The sequence below is a fragment of the Hippichthys cyanospilos genome, chromosome 7 (assembly GCF_059441005.1).
Source record: "Hippichthys cyanospilos isolate Australia breed blue-spotted pipefish chromosome 7, RoL_Hcya_1.0, whole genome shotgun sequence".
NCBI classification, from domain to species: Eukaryota; Metazoa; Chordata; class Actinopteri; order Syngnathiformes; family Syngnathidae; genus Hippichthys; species Hippichthys cyanospilos.
In genome coordinates, this window is record NC_142375.1 from 6,448,770 (window position 1) to 6,470,866 (window position 22,097).

A 22,097-nucleotide genomic window follows, 5' to 3' on the forward strand; every position below is an offset into this window, starting at 1 on the left:
TCTCCTCCCCAACCCAGAAATGAAAACCAAACTAAAAAAAATGTGAACGGCTCCTCCAATAAGGTATTTGTGTATTTACTCTTACGCAGGCAGTATGTTGCAGTGTTTTTTTTTTTTTTTTTAATTGACATTTATTCTTTGAACAATTCACATGAAACCTTCGCTGTCAATACAACATAGAACAACAACACCACAAAGCATAAAACAATAACACAAATATGTACAAACAAGCAGACATACCAGATTTTCATTACATCCACATAATGAAGGAATATAATAGACAGACTTCTCTTAAACAAATTAGACCAAATGTCCAGAGTACTTTTCCCTTTCCTATTATTTACAAACTTAAGAGACTCAAAATAAACATTAACTATATGGGGCAGTGTAGAGGGGTACATGAGGGATTTCTATCATCATGTTGCCTCTCCCAAATTATGTTTATCTGCTCGGGCGGGGTAGTCCTGACAGTGCAGAATAAGCAAAAAAATATTCGAAACGCATCAATGAGGGGAAATGACATTTTGGGGGTGTTTAGGGTGAGAAGTTATTATTGTAACATGGTTAAAAGCTTCAAAAAATAGCATTTCCACGAAATGGAACCTTTAAATTAAAAGTTATTAGAACGTTTTAAATTTAATTGTAAACAAAATGTACATTTAAGTGGCCTTTATTCATTATGCAAGACTGAATCTCCATGAATCGTCACCTGACTGTGATGGAGGGGAAAATACGTCAAGGTTGTTTAGGTATGTGGTCTCAGATAGTTACAAAGTAATTTGAACTTTTCTGCATGCATAATTATTGTATTCATAGAGGTATTCCAAAGAATTAATTGATCCTTTATTGCTTTTTAATACAGTTCTTACTTCTTCAATACTGTGGAGGCAGGTTGCGTTTCGTTCCTGTCCCGCTGTCGAGAGAGAGAGAGAGAGAGAGAGAGAGAGAGAGAGAGAGAGAGAGAGAGAGAGAGAGAGAGAGAGAGAGAGAGAGGAGGGGGGGGGGGGGGGGGGGGGGGGAGAGCGAGGGAGGGAGTTTATTGTAGCATGGACGCGCCTCACCTTTCAGAATCGCGCGCGGTCCCCTTTATGTGGATTACCGTGCGTCATTTGCGTTAACCTGGAGGTCTTCGTTTTCCGACTGTAGCGTTTTAATTTCAACATTTATTTGTCTTTATTTTGCGGACGCTCTGATTCCACGTCCGGGACAGCGTGAACCCCGCCACCACCTCCACCCCCGAGGAGGGGATTAGAAACACAAGCCCGCTCGGTAAGGTCTTTAACTCTCATTAACAACACTGAATAACAACTAGACAAACAGTGAAAAAATGCAGTAGATTAGGTTGGGTGAAAAGAAAAATGCATCAAATAATTAGGTGCTACTCAAAATCCGTCCCGTCTCGAGGTACAGTGCACAAGATTAACGAGCCATGACTATTGTGTATACTGAGCAGTATAATACAGTGCAGATTTAACAGTAATGCATTCATATTGGAATGGTGTTTACTAAAAGTTAAATTGCCAAGGCGAGGGGAGCGTATGCGGTTGAAGGTTCAGTACACACCAGCACAGCACTGATGATCCAATAACGATGTCAGTTGGCTATATTCAAGCTTCGTTGGCTTTCCAACAATTTGTGTATCCTGCATATAACTCAACAAAGTTCACCGTTACATAATGAACAGCTAATCTATTCCATGCCTACCACCAGAAGATTTTTGCTTAGTGATTAATTATGCTGCTACTCAGGGATAATGCAGGCAAAGAGAGCTCCTTGCAACACTCCTCAACTACTATATCTTTAGATCCAATAACTGATATGATGAAAGCAATGCAAAGACATGCGGATGATGGCAGGTTTATTTGGGGATTTCGAAGCTTAGACACAATCTGACAGATGGGTGGTGCTAAAAGAATTGGAGGGTTACAAGAAAGGTGAACTTAATGCTGAGTGTCTCACTGCTGACAGAAAGAAGCTTGAGAAAAAAAACCCTCTACATTCTCTAAAAGTAAGCTGCATCTTTATTCAGCAACTTCAGAGGAATTGATGACTACACAAATAAATCACAGCGACCAATCAATAGCTTTATTCAGTGACCCACTGTTCCCTGAGTGCACACACACTCGCATGCATTTTATTCGACTATGTTGCTATGAATATTTTGCTGCATCATTCTTTCCTAATACAGACAATCTTTATTATCGCTATTGCATGCATACACTGTGTGTTCACTTGTTTTTCTGCTGCAAAAAATGGCATACTGTACGTGTTTCTGTGTTGTCTTATATTTCATGGCCAGATTTGGAATGAAAATAAGTACTGAGACGTACACATGAGATGAAATGAAAGCTGCCAAGTTCTGAAGGCCTTCCCAGCCTAATTAATTTATGATGTTATTTTTAGGCTCGGATACATTTTTGATGCAATTGCATTTTTGAAGTTCAATACCCAATGAAGGCGGTGGGTGGGTCTGTCGCTGTTTGCATGGAATTGCACATATTCAATATAATAAAAAACATTTCAATACTGATGATCAAAATTAACTCAGCAAAGGATGGAAATTGGTCCATTCTCGTTGTGCTTTTGTTTGTATAAATTTGAACTATTTTCTGTACGTGTAGCATAGTGGAACTTGTGGTGCATGCAAAAGGTTTTGGTAGGGATGCAGGTTTGCTCCAGTCTGACATTTCAGTTGACCATCCTCTATGTTGGTGTTCTGTGCCTTGCTCCCAAAGTCCCACAAAATACGCAAATTAGGGTAAGTCTCAGAAATATCCCTCGGAGTGAATAGGCTATGTGTTGAGTGGTTGGCATTATTTACTCTTATGCTATGTTCTATGAGTTACTGTCAAGAGCATACAGTCCCCCACTCTCTCTGACTTATATGGCCAAATAGCAAAACTTCCACTACTAAAATAACACTTCTGCTCCTAAGTTCCAATTGGCTAGAATTGCAAATTGAGAGGTGTGACTTCAGCCCGCCATATCTCGAGTGATGCATTTCAAATAAAGAACACTGGGCAATTGCCAACAATTTTTGTTGGCAGACGCCTCTTGTCCACCCTTTGATTATCAAATTTCATGGAACGAGGAAATTTGACCCCCAGTGTTCTTATTAGGAAACAGTGTTTTGAAGTGCCACTTACTGTTTGTTATTTTATTGAACCGCAACCAACATGATGAAGGAAAAAGCCCCAACCACTGTAGCTATATTTCTCTATTGACATTGACATCTTGGCTTTACAGTCATACAATAGAAACAAAGCCATGAACGCTGTAATTCAAACATTTCCTCTCTAGTTTCCCTCCATTTTGTCTTCTATGCAGCATTACAGTTAATCATGTGATTTAACCTGGCATTTTTATCGGTGTAAACCTCTAAGCTGTTTCCCCCACATCTTAAAACACTAGTGCTGGCTATTGTGTCTTAAAAGTGTATTGCGATATATTGCCACAGAGCAAAGGCATATTGCGATACGTATTGCGATATGTTGGGCAACGTTTGCAAAATAAATTAATAAATTGATGGGATGTATATATATATATATATATATATATATATATATATATATATATATATATATATATATATATATATATATATATATACACAACACATCTTAATATGGCTTTCAGATGACAGTCTCTCTTTGAAGAACTTAAAACATCTCTGGTAATGTGGGGAACAAAACTTAAAACACCATTACCGATAAATGCTTTTTTACACATGACAGTAGTCTTTGACTTACTTAAAAAAAACAAACGTACAAAAAAATTACTGCCTCGCTCAAAAAACCTTTTTGGTGTCCGTGCATCATTAGAGTGATAGTTTTTAATGTTTTGATGGTATGATGCTATATAACCAGTGTTAGGCAGTTTCTTCAAAACTGTAATGCATTATTTATTACTAATTACTGTCAGTTCAAAGTAATGAGTTACATTACAATATTACTGTATTTGAAATGTTATACATTGCACTGCTATTACATTACTTTTAAATTACTCTCAACTTGAAATATGGATTTGCCATTTTAAATGTAGCTCATCACGCTCATTACACAACAGTGGAAGGTTAGCTTAAGCCTAAAACCAGTACAAAGAATTTCATCTGTATTATATTGTAAACCTTTAGACAAGATACAAAAAAAAAAAAATATATATATATATATATATATATATATATATATATATATATATATATATATATATATATATATATATATATATATATATATATTGTACGATGAAAATTAGCTTTAGCTTACCTTGTCATTATTGTTAGTTGCAATAATCCGGATCCCGCTGACAAAGTTTCGAATTGCAGGTGAATCCACGGTGGAAAACAGCAGCATATCTCCCAATGAATCTTCTATCCCCTTGATGTCAAAGTGTCATCCCTTTGCGCAATAAACAGTAAAATGTATTAAAATAATAGAATGAACTTACGTGCATGTAGCATCGGTCATCATCATCTTCATCTTGCAACCACTAATATAATTTAGGTAGTGGAAAAGTACACTTTTTACTTTGAGTGTTTGTTTAACTTTAACATGTCTGTTTTGTTCCTCTTCTCGATCTTCCTTTCCATTTTGTTTCACTTTTTGGAGGCATTTTTCACTAATAAGATCCTGCAGACAAAGTCTCTTGGTAATGAGATCTCAGATAAAAACGAGACAACGTGACCTGAGAGATCAAAACAAACATGGCAGATGAAGTGTCAAAAATGTTTGTGGACAATGGACAATGATTAATATTTTGATGTTAATTTGATACTCTGCGTCCCTTTCAAAGATTATGCATCTAAGATGCAGGGATGCAGGCAAGCACTATTATATAATTCCCAAATGTGGCACGTTGGAAGAGTGGCTAGCAGATCTGCCTCACAGTGGAGAGATCGTGGGTTAGCATCCGGCTCTGGTCTTCCTGCATGGAGTTTGTATGCTCTCCCCGTGCCTGCGTAGCTTTTCTCCGGATAGTGGGGTGTCCGTCCACGTTACTAAAACATGCCTGTTCAGTATATCGAACACATTAAAATGTCCATAGGCATGTTTGTGAGAATTAATGGTTGTTTTTGTTTGTGCTCTTTGTGATCGACTGGCAACCACTTCAGGGTGTACTCTACCTTTTGCCCAAAGAAAGAAGAATCAGCTAGTCATCCTCGAAGTTTTAAACAAAACCAACACACTTTGAATATGTTTTGAGTTTGTTTCTTTGTTTTTCTATGACTCATTTTTTTTCTTTGGAATCTTAGATATTATGACTCGCTTCCTCCATTTTGCCTCCGTCCAAGTATGTGCGCTGATATGCCTGCAAATTGTTGGCAAAGTGAAGTGGCCGCATTATCCAAATGCATTATTGATGCATGCAGCCCGTGACTAAGACACACCCACATTCAAAGGCTCAGACACAAATACACTAAAACTTACAGTGGCCCTCCAAAAAGAAAACTCACAAAGAGTACAGGTCAAGCATTATTATATTTTCAAGTCCTTAAAAATGAAATCTTTGAAAAGACATTCTTTTACTCTCTAAATTCGGTGTGTTTTTCAAGTTATTTAACCACGAATGCCTCACATTCACATTCCACTAGCCCAATTCGCAACAATGCGTCCTAGTTCACCAACTATTGGCACAGACCTTGTTGATCTGAAGGGTCTTGCCCAAGGACTGAACTGGATTTTACCACTCAACCTAACCAAGAATGCATTCCTCGTCACATTGTTTTAACATCAGCGGTCTTAACAACCGTTGCAGGGTATAAGATGCCGGCAGGCGAAATATACACAGTATGAATACCAGATTATCCTCTTTTATTGAACTCAAAATTAGTCTTATTACTAACTAGTATTAATACATGTAATTCCTGCAATTCGTTTTGGTAAAAATGAGAAATGCTGATGCTTGTACAAATCTTTAACAACTTCTGAAGTAAATTTGGACGACATTGGATGAGCTAAAAGCACAATTTAATTTTCAACTAATTTTAGACCAAATGTCAACGATTTAGGATAGGCTAAACACACACTTGTTAGCAATTTTGAAAAAAAGTTTGATCACGTTCAATAAGGTAAAGTTTTAAAGGACTAGTTTTGGATTAAATTTGGACCACATTGGACAGTAGAAGACTTTCAATGAGTATTTTTCTTGACGAAATTTGGACTATGTTGGGCATGCAAAGACAGGACACAGTTTTTAAACAACTATTTTTGGACCAAATATGTACCCCCATTGGATGGTATCTAACACAACCCAGTTTTAAACAACAGTTTCTAGGCTAAAACAGAAAGACCACATTTTCCCCAAAACAAAACATCCGGAAGATGTTTGGTGCTGGGTGTGTAGCAATTAACTATTTTTTTTTTCCCAGCACTTTGTGAGGTGGGATCCAAGCGTGTGTCAAAAGAAACATTGAAATAAATGAATAGTTATACCGACAAAAACCAGAAGCTGCAACTCAAACTGCCTTCTGGTTTTTAGCCAAAAGTAACAGCTTACTTTGGGCCACTCTTCCTTCAAGAACAGTGCTAACAAGTCCACTATTTATCTGGGTCCTTTGAACTCATATCCCAGCCTCTTGTTTGGAGTTGTGAAACTCGTCCATTGTTACCTTTGACTTATCTGTTGCGGCTATGATTAATGCCCACTGCATGGTCTGTTGCTTTTGGTCGTTTATTGTGGGACAATAGTATTATTATTATTATTATAGAGTTGAGGGTCTTCCTCTGAAAATCAACAATTTAGTTTATCTTTAACTTAACCCTTACTTCTACTTCTCGAAAACATTGTCCCTGAATTGTTTGGGACGCTCCGTGGTCTTGTGCGCAGTTTGTCATTCCTCTTGCTTTGGTGTTCCAATTTCTTGGGCCCTTCAGATAAAAGGTGTATACACATCCTGGAAGGTCATGTCTCACTTAATTTGCACAAATGCGGACTTCATTTCACTAAGCATCAGAACTTTATAGGGCCTTTACAACAAAGAGAGCCAATACTTAGACACATTTTGGGTCAATCTTTTATTCATACAAGGATTTCTCGTCTCACTTTAAAACAAGACTATTTTGTGCATATCCATAATGTAAATTCCAGATTAAAAAATAATTTATATTGGCACTTGTAACAAGAGAAAAAAAGCCAAAAGGTTGTATAGTTTCAATGCAGTGTAAGTATTTTTTAGTAAAGCAAAAAAGACAAAAGCGATATTGATGAGTGAACGCTACAGTAAAGAAAAGTCTCGAGTCAGTATTTGACAGTGAGGCTGATGGGTCTTTTCCCGGGGCTTTTTGAGGTCCTCATTAAATATGGATGGTGTTTGGAGCTGGGGCAAGTGGGACTCAACAAACAGCACAAAGAGCGCAGTCTGTCAGGACCACAATGTTTTTTCTCTCTCTCGCCTATCTCCGTAGTTGTCTTCAGTTTTTTCTCCAAATTCACGATAGATTCTGGCATGTGTCTCTTTTCCTGTTAGATGTGTAGACCATCCCATGCTTTATATGTTTACTCCTGCTAAACTATTTGTCATTTTATTTGTGTCCTGTTCACAGCTTTGCTTTTTGCTGCTTCTTCCTATTGTGTGCCATTGCTCTTTTAAGCTCTCTCTCTCTCTCTCTCTCTCTCTCTCTCTCTCTCTCTCTCTCTCTCACTCACTCTCTTATGCACTTGCCCACTTATTTTCACTCCCTCTGTGTAAGCATAAAACATTTGAATGGGGATGTTTGCAAGGAAGTGTTTCTGTTTTGTAGTAGCAGTCTGGTAAGTGCTGTAATCACACAGGGTAACGCTTCTTCTATAAGTGAGGTTGACAACAGCTAATCCAGTTTAAATGGAAAAAAAAGAAACTAGTTTTGAGCCTATTGTCCAGAGTCCTGGCAGATTCGCCTGCCCCATGTTATGCCACTTTTGCGTAGGTCGCGTCCTGACATCCCGTTTTCTTTTTAATCCAGTGAGTAAGACAATTCTTTTGGGCTTTGTGTATTTCAGTCACACAGTTGTAATAGTGATTCATTTGATAATCCAAATCAAAATGTATTTACATTTTTCATTCCTTCCAATTTACTCTGGCGTTCACATCTTCTGGCACAATCAAACTAAGAATCATGAATATGAAGCAAGTAAGATAATATAGTAATATAAAGTATGACGAAGAGTAAATATACATTAAAACACATACAATGAGCATTTACAAGCGATACATCTCACCCCATCACAGATGGCTGAGCAAGTGTCACCAGTTACGTAAGAAGAGAGCGATCAGCTCAGACCCAAGATCTATGTTGGCTGCATTCACTGATGCATTTTTTGCTAACCTCTCTGATGGGGGTAGTCAAGGTGGCCTCTTCACCGTTTGATGGGTGGAAATTGACTGCTTTCTCCTACTTCCTGGCAGTCCAAGAAAATAAGCAAATTGTCAGGAGTACACTTGCAGGTGGCACTAGCTACAATATACGACGGAATTGACAATGATATTTTTTTGACAACATTATTGTTGGTAATACTGATAGACCCGTACCAATAATAATATGTGTCTGCTAAACATTGGCCTCCTATGGCCTCCTATGGAGGCATTAAAATCTCACAAGTCTGTTGCTGAGAAAAGACTAAGGAGCTATTCCAAAAATAAAGGGTTCGACAGGTGCTATGCTCAGACACTAAAGATACACTGGCTGACTGTCCATCTAAAAAGGTAGTGTCTTCTAATTTAGTGAATCAGTAACATAGTTTACCAGTGGCCATTTGTGCCTTTCACACTTACGCCTTTATTGATGTAGGAATCAAATTAATACCTCTCATAATACCATCATTTATGACACCAGAGCTAGAGAAATCATATACAGAAGCACATGCAAGCATTACAGGGCATTGCATCATCTTAATCACCTCCACTATTTTCCGGAGCATTTGAACATCAATAAACCCAGATCAGCAATAAAAACATATCACTATACATGATACTGTCAAAACTTAAAAATAAATAAAAATTAATTGTCCACATTTTTTTTTCTTACGTCCACCAAGCGCAGGCAAGCTTTAACAAGATTGTACGCTAAATTACACATCAGTCGTTTATAGGAAGAACTTAATTTTATTTATTTAATTTAAATTGAATATGAATGAAATAAATTTAGAAAGACATAATAAAAATAAAAAATACAAAATTAAAATGCCAAAAGTGGTCTCCCAAAACACTGAGTTCAACACATAAATCCATTCTTTTTTCTTTCCTCAAGAGGACTTCAATGACTTGGTTGTACAGTTTATCTGTGCCTTTCACTTCGACACAAGTTAGCTGCATTCTGATTGGATAAAAACTCTTAACCTAAAACTACAACACTGGAAGGAGCGTAACCAAATGGATATAATATAATGACACAAAGAGAACATATATATATATATATATATATATATATATATATATATTTATATATCTATATATATATGTATATATATATATATATATTTATATATATATTTATATATATATATATATATATATTATATATATATATATATATATATATATATATATATATATATATATATATATATATATATATATATATATATATATATTAAGGGAGAGAGAGCGAGAGAGACAGTATAGATATAGATATATAAAATAAATCAAAACTGAAATCATGGATCATGAAATGAAATAAGGGCTTATTACTATTATGATAATGATGTCAGATTATTTTAGGCCAGCAGAGAAGGCCTTGCTGGCTCTGAGGGCTTTTTTTTTTGTATTAAAAGAAGGGACTGAGATTGTCGTTTGATTTGAAGAACAACATTCACCTGCCATAGTTACTTTCTGCTTGCCTAAAGTGTGCTTGGGAAAGCAGGGAAAGCCGTTGTTTTTGAGAAGAGGATCATAGTTACTTGAAATAAAGTCATTTCAGGTCAGTTTACTTTATTTTAATGAGTTATTGTAGAAGTGACAGAAATGTGCGTTTGGGAGCACACAGCTTGACAATCAATGTCAGTAGTACATCATTCACCCGTGGGAATGAAAACTGGGTTCGCATGGGGACCGATTTGATAGAAGGAATGGGTGTTAGCGAGGGGGGTGTATTGAGATTGTTTTGTATTTTAAAGTCAGTAAAACACCTGCTTTTGGCCCCTCTTTTCACTCTGCTGGGATAGGCTCCAGAACCCACAATACTCGTGAGAATAAGCGGTCAAGATGACGGATGGATGTGTCATGGCCGGCCAGCGTTGAAGGACGTCAATGAGGGAGCGAGGCAGCAACAAGTTGAGAGGTGCGGCTTCAGTAAACGAGATGTTTCACTTTGTGCTTAGAAATATATATTTAATAAGAAATCAAATTGCCAATGTGCCAAATGCATTTATTTGCATATATTTCTTTGTAAAAGGTTTCAAATACGATGATATGAGCCCTTTAAAATTGGCTGTTGACTGGAGGTACATTCAAAAGATCACTTACACAGTGACATTTCATACATCTGTAAAAGTACTCATTTAGTGCTCTAAACAGCAATGACTTGTTTGTGAGAATGTGTCGGGGGATACAAGGAAACATTATATAATTTATTAGTTAAACCAAAATCAGAGCTGTTGCTTGGTAACTTAAGTTGCATGGGCAACTACAAATTTTACTACATGGGCGCAAAATTAAGTTGGATAATGTTGATCTTATTGAAATGATGATTACTGTCGAAGTGTCAACAGATAAAACAAACACCAGTCACTAAATTGACTAGCGATTAAATGTGTAATAAATGGTCATTTTCAAGGAACTAAGTTTCAGACAAATTTTGCTGTCACAATTTTCAATTGTGAAAATCTGGTCATTAAGATGTTTACGTACTTTGCAATATATTTAATTCCTCAGTCAATGTTACAGACACAATATAAATACGACTGGACTATCCAATGTCTGATTTGAAATATTGCTTTCTGAAAAAGATAAAAGGTCATTTTAAAATATTGACTTATTTTGAGTGTCGCTACAGCCAGTTAAACAATGATTATGATAGGTGATCCACGTAAACAAAAATGAATGAGTTGGAGTACTGACTAGATTTGTTGACATCTACTTCCTGAATGTTTGTTTACCTATGCACCATAACTGGTATTTATGTCCTTGTGTTTGTCATTAGGTAATGAAGACAGGTCCTCCTCTGCAGAATGATGGATGCAGAAATAGCAGGATGGGACTTTAAGTGGCGCCCACATGGAGCCCTGACAGAAAGGGCTGAGAGCAGGTGTGTTCTGGTCTGTGCAACTGAAACTGAATTTGGAAGTGTATATAAAAAAGCAAACGAGAAGATTAAGTGATTAGCAATAAATACAGTGGACAGACAGTGAGAGGGAAGTGTGCAGTAAACTACAGACACTGTCTGTGATACCATTTAACTTAGTCCGTTGCCCCAACCGGACCTCGAAGGTTAAGTTAATGCTCATTCTAATCTGGCTAAGCGCAGGTGACGCACAAAGTCCCTGTCATTGCTTTGCAGAACATACATTACTTTGTAGTCTCACTTGCCGGTCCTATGACTTTCATGCATCATTAAGTATGCACAATCGAATTTTAATTTACATGGTTTTAAATAAGAAGGTATTGCCTCTTCCAAACATGTGTTAATAATCTGCTGCTGTCAGAAAATAAACCAGTGTATTCAAATAAAATGGAGAGTAACTGAAAAAGCCTTTCAATGAATCAAAAAAAAGAATGTCTTGGCTCCAGCCCTCATGAGGATAAGTGCTGCAGAGAAGGGATAGATAAATGGATAATTCGATGATTTGTTGATTGGCTCATTTCACAGAGCGGTTCAATTTGTAACATCCAACGGTACTGAATATATATATATATATATATATATATATATATATATATATATATATATATATATATATATATATATATATATATATATATATATATATATATATATATATATATATGTGTGTAGACATTTTTTTTGTCACGGCTAAACCGCATTGGACTATAAGCCGCACACCATAACATTTAGCTAAATGAATGAGATCACAAACAAAACATTTTGCGTTTCTGCAACCTGAGACGGAAGTGATTGAGGAAAGGGCAAGAAATGTCAGAGAATATCATAGCTAAGCAAAAGGGAAAACAAGACTCAAAGGAGGATATTTTAGACAGGTGGCTGGATAATATTTGTTTGTGACACAAGATCCTACTGGAGACATTGTCAGCTGTGGCACTTAGCATTTTCATCCTTAACCTGTTATCCTAATATTTTCATTTACCGTCCTTCTTAGTTCTTTGCTTTGGTCTCTTTAAATCAGCAACTCATCCTCTCCTTTCCTGCCTCATCCACTTGTTCCCTCTAATGGATGGTGCTAATGCCCATCATCAGCAAAGCAAATCTGTTAGAGATTGCTTCCTGCAGCTGTGGGATACACCACAGTCTACAGTAGAAGTCATCCATCATTTCAGTCATTTCAAAACATGTTTTCATAAACTGCAGTGCATGACAATAGCATGTTATGAAGCCACCCAGCATGAAAAACTATACATGTGCATTTGCATTTAAAAGTCACTTTTTGTTTATTTGCTGTTTATAGTATGTGATTATCGTTTTATTCCGGATGTCTCAACCAAATACATCAGTCTAACGCATCGCTCTTCTATCACATTTGATCTGTTCTTAGGTAAATGGAATTGCAGGACAGGAGTCGCTCCCCTTCCCGCAGGACAAGCAGGGTCGAACAGGTGGTGGGAAGATGGTTGAGACGTTCCAGAGAGTTGGGCAGCAGGTCTCATTCATTGAGCAGGTAAAACTGGACATCAAATTTGGCTTGGGAAGCGTATTCCCAACCGCTAGTTCAGTATTGTAAATATTAGAGAGGTTACGTGTTTGCAGTATACATGATCAACATAAATAAACACGTTAGAATCCTTGATAGAAAACAGTAAGAAAACCCAGATTTACAGCAAGTTATTCTGCGTGATGCAGGCAGAGGCTACAGTACGGCTGGACCAGCTCCACAATTACAAGTAGGAATGCACAAGTACCCTATTTTAAAGTTTAATACTTGCCATGGCAATTGATACTGCTATCGCCCCACTTGTGGCTGTTTTGTGATGGGAAACTATATGGAGTAAGAAAAGTGTCAAAAAGACACATGTGTGATTAACAATTTGTAAATAGGAATAATTTGTGTGTTTTGGAATATTTCCCTTTGGGAACAAATCAAAATTGTGTGGGTTCGAAGTTTTTTTCTTGTAACTACAGTAGGTCCCAAAACTTGAATTTCTTTTCTTGTGACAACGACGACGAATCTAAAATCTGTGTGTCTTTTTAATACAAATACAAAACACAAATTCACAGCTGTGCACAAATTGTGAGTATGACTCACAATATGCAAAGTGGGATGATGTCACATTACTTCCCCCGGCATATATTTCAAGAAGAGAACAAAGATGGGGGAGGCTAGCTTGCATGGACGTCCCTTCCACAGCTAATTATGGATTAATTTTGAATATAACATGTAACAGCTGTGGATCACTCCTCGGATTTAGCATTATTAATGTTAATCATTTGAATGTCCAAGTTTGAATTTACTTGATGAAAATGCTCTCACAGGCATGCAAGCTTAGCTTGGAAGCTAAGGATCTGTCAGTTCAAATCTATATTATTTGAGGAATGCTTTTCATGAAATAAATGATGAAAAATGCTGTGATGATTCTTTACCTGAAAGCTGAAATGAACTCACATAAGCACTTCAAATGGTCGTTGGTTTTGTTTGTTTGTTTATTTTCATCTACTTACAACACTGGATCATTGACCTTGACCAAAAACTGCCTTTATTAGGCACGCTTTTCTATTTTGAAGTCCTAAACAGGCAAGAATTTTCCGGATTTTAGAGAAATGTTGGCGTATGTTAGAATTTAAGCACTGGTTGTTACGGATGCTTTCGGACGTTTTGCCCGTTTATATTATTGGCCGAAAGCAGCCGCTGTGCCCGACAAAGCGTTACAAGTTTCAGCAATAGGCAAAAAAAGGGCAAACAGGAGCAAACTAACGATTCTCCTCTGACCACTTGCAGGGACAGAAGTGCAATAGATGGGAGACCAGCAGAATCCATTAGCACAGATCAGAAGAACTACCCCTTCCGCTTGAATGTTTTAATCCAGCAGGACCCAAAAGTCAAATCTCATGGCCTCACCCTTTCTTCCCAGACACCTATCTTGGTAGAAGAGGTCACCCAAGGTATGACAAGAAATGTGAGGTGGCTTTCTTTTGCTCTTTGTTCACAGATACTAATATGTTCATGGGTTTACATCCATCCATTTTGGCCATGTCAAGATCCTGTTGGGCTTTTATTCGTGTGAAACATTATTTTCCGTGGTGGAAGGATCACAATATAGATTTTTAATGATTTCTGAAAATACATGTAGTTTATGAGTTTGTATTACAATGATTTCAAAGCTAGGTATTCGGGTAGCACCCGAAATCATTAGAAAAAATGTTGAAAATAATTTAATCTTATTAATTTCGACCCAAAAATTGTTAGCTATGAATTAACAAGATCACTTTGTTCATTTATAATATGTAAGTGGCATATAGAAAGAAACAAAACTTTAAAATGACATTCCTTTAGAAAGCAAGAAGGTACAATTAACTTATTTTCATCCATTAAAGAACAGCAAGCATGTCAGCTCTGTGTTCAGAAGGCGAGATTTCACACTTGTGGTTTCTGTGTTGTTCCGGAACTGCCCATCTCATTTTCTTTCCTCTGAGGGTGATCATTTGCCTAGTTTACTTCCAGACCTTGACAAAAATGCTGCGCATCAAAACACTTGCAACAATGTGTAACTGATAATCTTCTCTGCGTTTGTGGTCACTTTGAATTGGCTTCAATGACAGTGATTAAATCTGCAATTCTTCTTAGATCGTTACTGCACTTTCCTATTGTTCTCAGTATTAGCTAAATGTTTGATTTGGTTAGCTTTTTTTCTTTGGGGCTCCTGACAGACTGAGTGGTCTGAAATCAAGGGCAGAAGTTAGGAATGCCTTGACTAAAAAGAAAACAAACAAATCTTCTCAGGGCTAATACCCTCAGAGTTGATGTTCTCGCCTAAATTTCTCCGGTGAGATTAAATATATTTTTGGGGGGTGTAGCTAATACGTCATAATTTGCTTGTTACACTATCCGGGTACAATATAACCCCGCAAACACGACAGTATATGTTCACTACGTGCGTCCAGGTGGTCCAGCAGATGGCCGGCTTTTTCCTGGTGACCAGCTTGTGAAGATCAATAATGTTGCTGTGGATGACTTGACCCCCGAGCAAGCTGATGAAATAATCAGGTCTACAATTTCTTCTGCAACTTCATTCAAGCCCTACATGCAAACATGCATGCACTAGTAGCAATCTAAACACCAAATTCAGAGCCAAAGCAAATGTCATTATTATTATTTTTTACCAACTCCTCTCAATTTTCTTTCATAGAGAGTGTCAAGATTCATTATCTGTGACGATACTCAGAACAATGCTGGTAAGAATTTCATCAATGATTTTCATATGTCATTGTGAATAACAGGTAAAGTGTTACTGAAGATATTTAACAAGCTAATGTTTCGAGCAAGTTTGTCAATTTTCACAAATACTGAGAGTTTAGGGTCAGGGCAATGTAGTTGTTGCATTACTGAAACCCCATTAAGTTGTATTATTTTGTGATTGTTGATTGATTTTTTTTTTTGTTCTTTATTTGACTCACTTATGATTATGGGTGATAACTTTTTCTATATGCTAAAATAGGGATTAAACTGCATTGATGCTATTTTTCTGTGAGTAGTCTTTTGCCAAATCATCATGGAATTGAAGCTGTATGAGTATAGATTTTTTCAATACCAGAGGTTCTGAAATGTATTATTACTAGGCATTAATTAGAATGATTCAGTAAAAGTGATGAAACATATGAGCTAGGTCCTTTAAAGTAGCAGTTGTGGTACACATGCTGTTTTTGTGGGAAAAGGCACTTTCCTTGCAATTCAAAACGTAACAATTCATTGAAATGACAGTGACCCCATTTGTCATTCTATCTTGCAAAGCAGATTCAGGTAGATCACGACGATTCTTTGCACATAGACTGAAGCAGAAATGGTTGCCAATCAAATCAATTTGAGTCGAAAATTGATTCTGAATCAAATTGAAGACCCAGAAATTTACATTGAACCGAATTATGAGAAAGTCAACGATCCCCACCCCTAATATTTGTATAGTATAAAGCTGTGACAGAAAAATCCAGAACTGGTGTTGAAAAAAAAAAATACTGTATATGTATTTCTTCCGGGATCCTCCACAGCATTATTATTGCAAAGAAGGTAAAAAAAAAAATCACACAAATCCAGCTCGAATGAGTGTATTGCTGGATGCTCGTGGCATTTTTAACATTGAATGAAGCAAACACGCCGACAGACTGTCTGAATGTCTTCATGAATGTGTTGGTTAATTGTCCCACAGTGACAAGAAATACTCTTTGTAGTTTGAGTTTGGAAAATATCCTGTGTGATACAAGTCCTTGAACTTTTCTGGCAATCCTTGTATACTATAGGTGTCTGTTCCTTTATATACGGCTGTGGATGCAATCTATAATGTTCTGATGTATGTTTAGCAACAAACCAATAAATCGACTTGTCATCAAGGCTTGGGGTTGATGATCAGCTCTCCCTTCACCAAGGTCCGCGCACTATATCCCTCGTAATTGTGGGACATGGCCATTTCGTCTATGTGTATGTGGATTATACGTATGAGTGTGTGTGTGGCTGTGCAAATGTCCATGCTCTGCATTTCAATCTGTATCCCAGTAGCAAATTTATGTTTTCATTGATGAAAAAGGGATCACTTAATGTATATGGCTGAGCCCAACAATTCTCCTCTATGCGCCTGCTGATAGAAGCAAATCTAATCTCATTTGAGTGACAGTTCTCAGCTTCCATGTATATTACAGGTATATGTGCCAAAAATATTAATTTAATTACATTGAAATAAATGTTTTGGATATGAAATAATAATACACCTATATTAATTATTATAATATTTTTCCAATGACTCTTCCCACATTCTCAAAACACTTTTTGGGTCCCTCCCAACCTAAAGGTGTTGGGTTTGGTCCCCGAACAAGACAGCCCTTGAACAAGACACTGAACCCCCAGTTGGTAATAATGCTACGTCAAAAATACGTGAGTCATCTAAGATAGAAAAGACATCGTGCATGATAGTCAATGGTCATTTATCTACATATGCCCTGAGATTGATTGACAACCAATACTGGGTGTACCCCGCCATTAATGAGCTAGGATAGGATCAGAGGCATAATCACATTGCTTAGAGTCTCAGCAGTGTTTTAAGTAGTTCCAATAACGTTCACAACTGCTGAATGTTCACACTAAAGAAAATGGCTTACCGTCATTTTTTTTTTTTGGTTACTTAAAGTGCACAGCTTGCGTAATGCTGACTTTTGTGACATTAACTGCTGATCAAATTATGAAAATATCCTGCAAACGTTTCAGTACCTCCTCGTATATCTCTCAGGGCCCTAAGTCATCATTTATCACGGCAGAGAAGAGGGCCAAGCTCAAGTCCAATCCTGTAAAAGTTCACTTTGCTGAGGAGGTGGAGGTCAATGGGCACTCTCAGGTTAGTGTGAAAACAATATCCACTTACTGTGCTTTGACAAGTGCTTCCTTATCTGTGAATGTGTGATTTTAGATAGTGTAGCATTTTCACAGAACCGCATGGCGTAGGCAGATAACTGGTCATGAGAAATGTTGATCTTAGGAGCGAAGAAAGATATATGGGCACATTCAGAGCATACTGAAACACCTGGATGGCAAATATCACAGTTGGTGGTCATATGGACTGACCCCCATTGGATCCTCCTCTTAGCACGAGCACTGCATGTCATGTCGACATACTTATGTCATAGTGCAAGATGTAGTAAATGGTTCAAAAACTCTTGCAAATTGTTATTGTTTATGTGTGAATATGTGCAGTGACGCACATTTGGTTCTATGCTGTACCAGTATGGTCTCAAGATAGATTTTGTTTTTATTTATTTGTTTATTTATTTATTTTTTAATGACACACGCCTGGCTCTGGCTGGTCTCATTCTATTATATGAGGTGAAATTAGCTTGACGGGAAAAACCACCAAAGATGGAGTGACCATCACTAATCCCAGAGTAAATGCAGATCGATATTTGCCTCATGTCTCGATAATTAATGGCTGTGATTATTGTGGCAATATTCGAAGATAGATGTGAGGAAGAGAGATTAATGAATATCTTAAGAGACAGACTACAGTAGGTTCTCTGACCAATTTAAATACAGCAATATATGACCATAAAAAATATAAACATAGACGTGAGAAGAACAAGATGAACTCAAACTAATGTGGGAGGAAAAGAAAGCGTAATCAAAGGTTTTTTTTTTAATTTTAGAATCTGAAGTTGTTGATATTGGATGCAAAAGTCTACATTTAATTACAGACTTCCTTTGAATCAGTTCATAAAAAATAAGGCTAAGAAAATTCACCCTTGTCTATGCATCTTGTATCTCAAAATATGGCATTCGATACGGTGTATCGAAGACTTTGAATACCCACTCGTCGAAAATTCTCCCTTTGTTTACTGCATGCACTCATCAAGTGCATTAGAGAACTAAATCAATCATTTCATGAGCTACCTATTGCTGTACAGTATATCTGCATATGCAAGTGGGGCTTTTGTTACCATGACGACCAAGATGGAGCCCTGACATCATTACTGGAGTGGCACACAGCGTCATAGAGTACTCTGGTGAGGGCTTTGTGGTTGTTTCAACGTGAAAAAGTACATTTTATCATCATTTTTCATCTGGGTCACTTGGGTGTGAAACAAAGAAATGAAGAACCCGTGTAATTTTTAAAAATGACTTCTCAGAAGTCCCCTTTACAGCCTGACTTTTAATGTGCTCTCCACCATTTCAGTCATATTATCAGAGTTCTGTATTTTATTTTATTTTTAATCTCTGTTTGGATTTAAAGCTTGTGATTGTCTGCCATGTTTTATTTTCTTCTTTGTTTCATTTCTGGTTTCTGTTCCGTCAAAGAACACATGTTTTAAAGTGCTACATAAATGATTTAAATTGTTTTGAATTTAGTATTAAAAATTTTGTTTTCCATTATACCGCATGCCAATTTTATGTAATCTCCAATAAATGCATCTTTAGTTTAGTTCCCTTTGTTCCTATTCTCATAGCGCATGTCAAATTCTTACTCTGACCAGGATCCTTGTCTGACTTGCAGGGCAACTCGCTGCTATTCCTGCCCAATGTTCTCAAGGTATATCTGGAGAATGGACAGACCAAGGCCTTTAAATTTGAACCGAGCACTACTGTCAAGGTACAGAATAGATTACATCCACCGTAGTGTTGCTACATACGTAGGCATACATGCAGTTCAATGGATATTGGGTGCAGCAAACCTCAACTAGAACAATGTTTGTCATCAGGAGGATACATTACCTTATATAACTAAACAAAAACAAGTATTCTGCATTAAATTCAGGTTTTTTTGTGTGTGGATGTAACCCACTACTAATAAACAAATAAATATTATTTAATTTAGAATAGCATATTAGCTTGGTAAAGAAAAGGGAACGTTGACTAGACAACCAGCCATTGCCATTCCATTGTATTCTACTTATTTTATTTTAACAATAATATATTGCTGGCATTCGGTGTAAATCTCCAAAATCATCACTTTTCTGGAAACCCCAAAAATGACAAGTGTCTTTGACCATTAGCATTACATGATGAAAGAGAGCAAGCCATTTTCTCAATGTATTTTGGTCAGTAAGCTGTACATATAACACCCAGACATGTGGACTAACCTATAGCATAGATTTTTGAAGAAAAAAAAAAGAAGAAAAGAAATGGATCAAAATGTGACCTAGGAGGTTTCGGTCCAATGCCATCGATATAACTTTAATATCTAAAGTCAAATACCTACAGTTAATAATTCTAACATAATTTCCTTTTTTGTATCAGGACATTGTGATGACACTAAAGGAAAAACTTTCTCTGAGAAATATTGAGCATTTCTCCCTGGTCCTCGAGCAGCTATACAGTGTCACGAAACTGCTTCTGCTACATGATGAGGAGAAGATACAACAGGTATTCCCTACAACAATACACTTTTTACCCGTTTGCCGTGTTGGATGTATTGAAATTAGTCGACGTACAATCGCCGCATTTTAGACCTCGGTGCTGTGAATTTATACATGTGTTCTGTGGTTTGAGTTCAGGTGGTCCAGAAGAAGGAATCGCGTGATTACAGGTGTCTATTTCGTGTTTGCTTCATTCCAAAACTACCAGAGACTCTCCTTCAAGATGATCCGACTGCCTTTGAGTACCTTTACCTGCAGGTATATTGAGGAAACTAGTTTCTTTGGCTAGAATCTTACAAGTGTCAAAACTAACAACTTAAATATATTTTTATCTTGCTCGGTAATATTTTCCGTGCCATGCAACAGTATTCTGCATGTTTCCATCAAAGATATGAAAGACACACTTTTGTGAATGTTTTGTTTCTTCTTGTGGAAAAGCCAAAGAAAAGCAATTACTCACTCGGATTAGTCCTTAGATTTGAGGTGTGTTCAATGACCACTATCACAGTACGATATCTAATATACACATAGAAATGTTCCGCTCCTTAAAGGGACAAAACAAAGCAGCTACTAGTACGGAGCACATTGCACCGAAGACTGTAAAACAATTGATTAATTATTTATTTATGTAAATTCAGGTTGCAGGGGCAGGGAATACCGTTTTTTGTGAGGGTAACTGCCGTAGCACAACATCAGCTGCACCAGTGCATCATGCAGTCAACATGAAAGCAGTTCAAGGACTAGGATTGAAAAATAATGAAATTAATAGGAGCAGAGAGCACTCTGGCTCTCCGGACACACCCACTCTCATAATAGTGTACGTACAGACGTCAGAGTGATTTTTTTGAGCTTGTCCAAGTTGTTGCTGCTGTCACAATTTATGATGCCTAACACTACATGTACTGGACTATGCCTCATTTTGCTATAGCAACGCATCAGATGGGTCAATGTTGTGGCCCACTCTGAACAGGGCCAGATCAGATTTGGGCACTTGCTGAAAACAGTCCGGACAGTCCGCTCTAAATATCGAAATTGAGAAGGAATCCGACTGAAATCAGATATGCCTGCAATCTGAAAGTAGCCTTTGAGTGATCTGGACACTCCTTTTACTCGCATTAATTGACATTCAGCCGTTTTTTCATGAACCTTGCTACACCGGTACACTATTTGTGTAGGGCATGGTTTTATTGTGCAAATAAATGGACTTATAAGTGGAAATCAGGACCCTAAAATGAAATGTCACCATGTAGTAGATTTGAAAAACAGACATGATTCGATGGACAACTTTTAAGCAGCATGGCGGTGTATTGGTTAGCACATTTCTTTTAAACACCTGCAATTTCTCCAGATCAATCCAGATTACAAGTAGTTTACACTGTTTTTCCGCAAAGTTTATTGTTAAACACATCGAAACCCTGCTTGGGTTCCAGCATTCACAAGGTCTGAGCCAGAGACTTTTAGAGAAATACAATAGCCTACAGCCTTTCACTGATTTAAAAAATCAATCGAACAATATTCAAATGAAATTTATGGGAGACCAACATGAGCAGACTGTTGCTCTTCTGTACAAGCTACAATGCATAGTAGCTTTCTTCTACTGGATGGAAGAGCCTGGCAGTAGTCCAGCCTGTTTAGGATAAAAGCAAATGGGACTAAATCAAGAAATATGAGGCTGGCTGGGTGTGTTTCTGTTTGTGATAGGGAGTGAATGATGTCCTGCAAGAACGTTTTGCAGTGGAAATGAGATGTAACACTGCTCTGAGACTTGCTGCACTGCACATCCAGGAGAGATTGGCAAGCTGTGGACTCTCCCAAAAGACCAGCCTGAAGATAGTCACGTAATGATACATGCATTATGTCTTCATTTTATAAAGAGAACATTGCAATGCACGCAAAATAGTCACTGCATTATAAACACGGTCCAATGGAATTTAACCTTTTGTTTGAAAA

The 22,097-nt window shown here is 37.2% G+C and overlaps 1 protein-coding gene across 1 annotated transcript in view; it reads left to right on the forward strand.

Annotated features, from left to right (window-relative positions):
• Window positions 1–1,087: 1,087 nt before the first annotated feature.
• frmpd1a (FERM and PDZ domain containing 1a) overlaps window positions 1,088–22,097 on the forward strand; it is a 32,103-nt gene continuing 11,093 nt past the window's right edge. Inside the window, exons 1-12 of the mRNA XM_088419523.1 lie at window positions 1,088–1,269; window positions 10,138–10,253; window positions 11,115–11,219; window positions 12,643–12,765; window positions 14,041–14,204; window positions 15,204–15,306; window positions 15,449–15,494; window positions 17,534–17,638; window positions 19,286–19,381; window positions 20,029–20,154; window positions 20,286–20,405; window positions 21,849–21,985. Of these exons, the coding sequence (XP_088275649.1) occupies window positions 12,647–12,765; window positions 14,041–14,204; window positions 15,204–15,306; window positions 15,449–15,494; window positions 17,534–17,638; window positions 19,286–19,381; window positions 20,029–20,154; window positions 20,286–20,405; window positions 21,849–21,985 (1,016 nt within the window). The 5' untranslated portion in view covers window positions 1,088–1,269; window positions 10,138–10,253; window positions 11,115–11,219; window positions 12,643–12,646. The remainder of the gene's footprint in view (window positions 1,270–10,137; window positions 10,254–11,114; window positions 11,220–12,642; window positions 12,766–14,040; window positions 14,205–15,203; window positions 15,307–15,448; window positions 15,495–17,533; window positions 17,639–19,285; window positions 19,382–20,028; window positions 20,155–20,285; window positions 20,406–21,848; window positions 21,986–22,097) is intronic.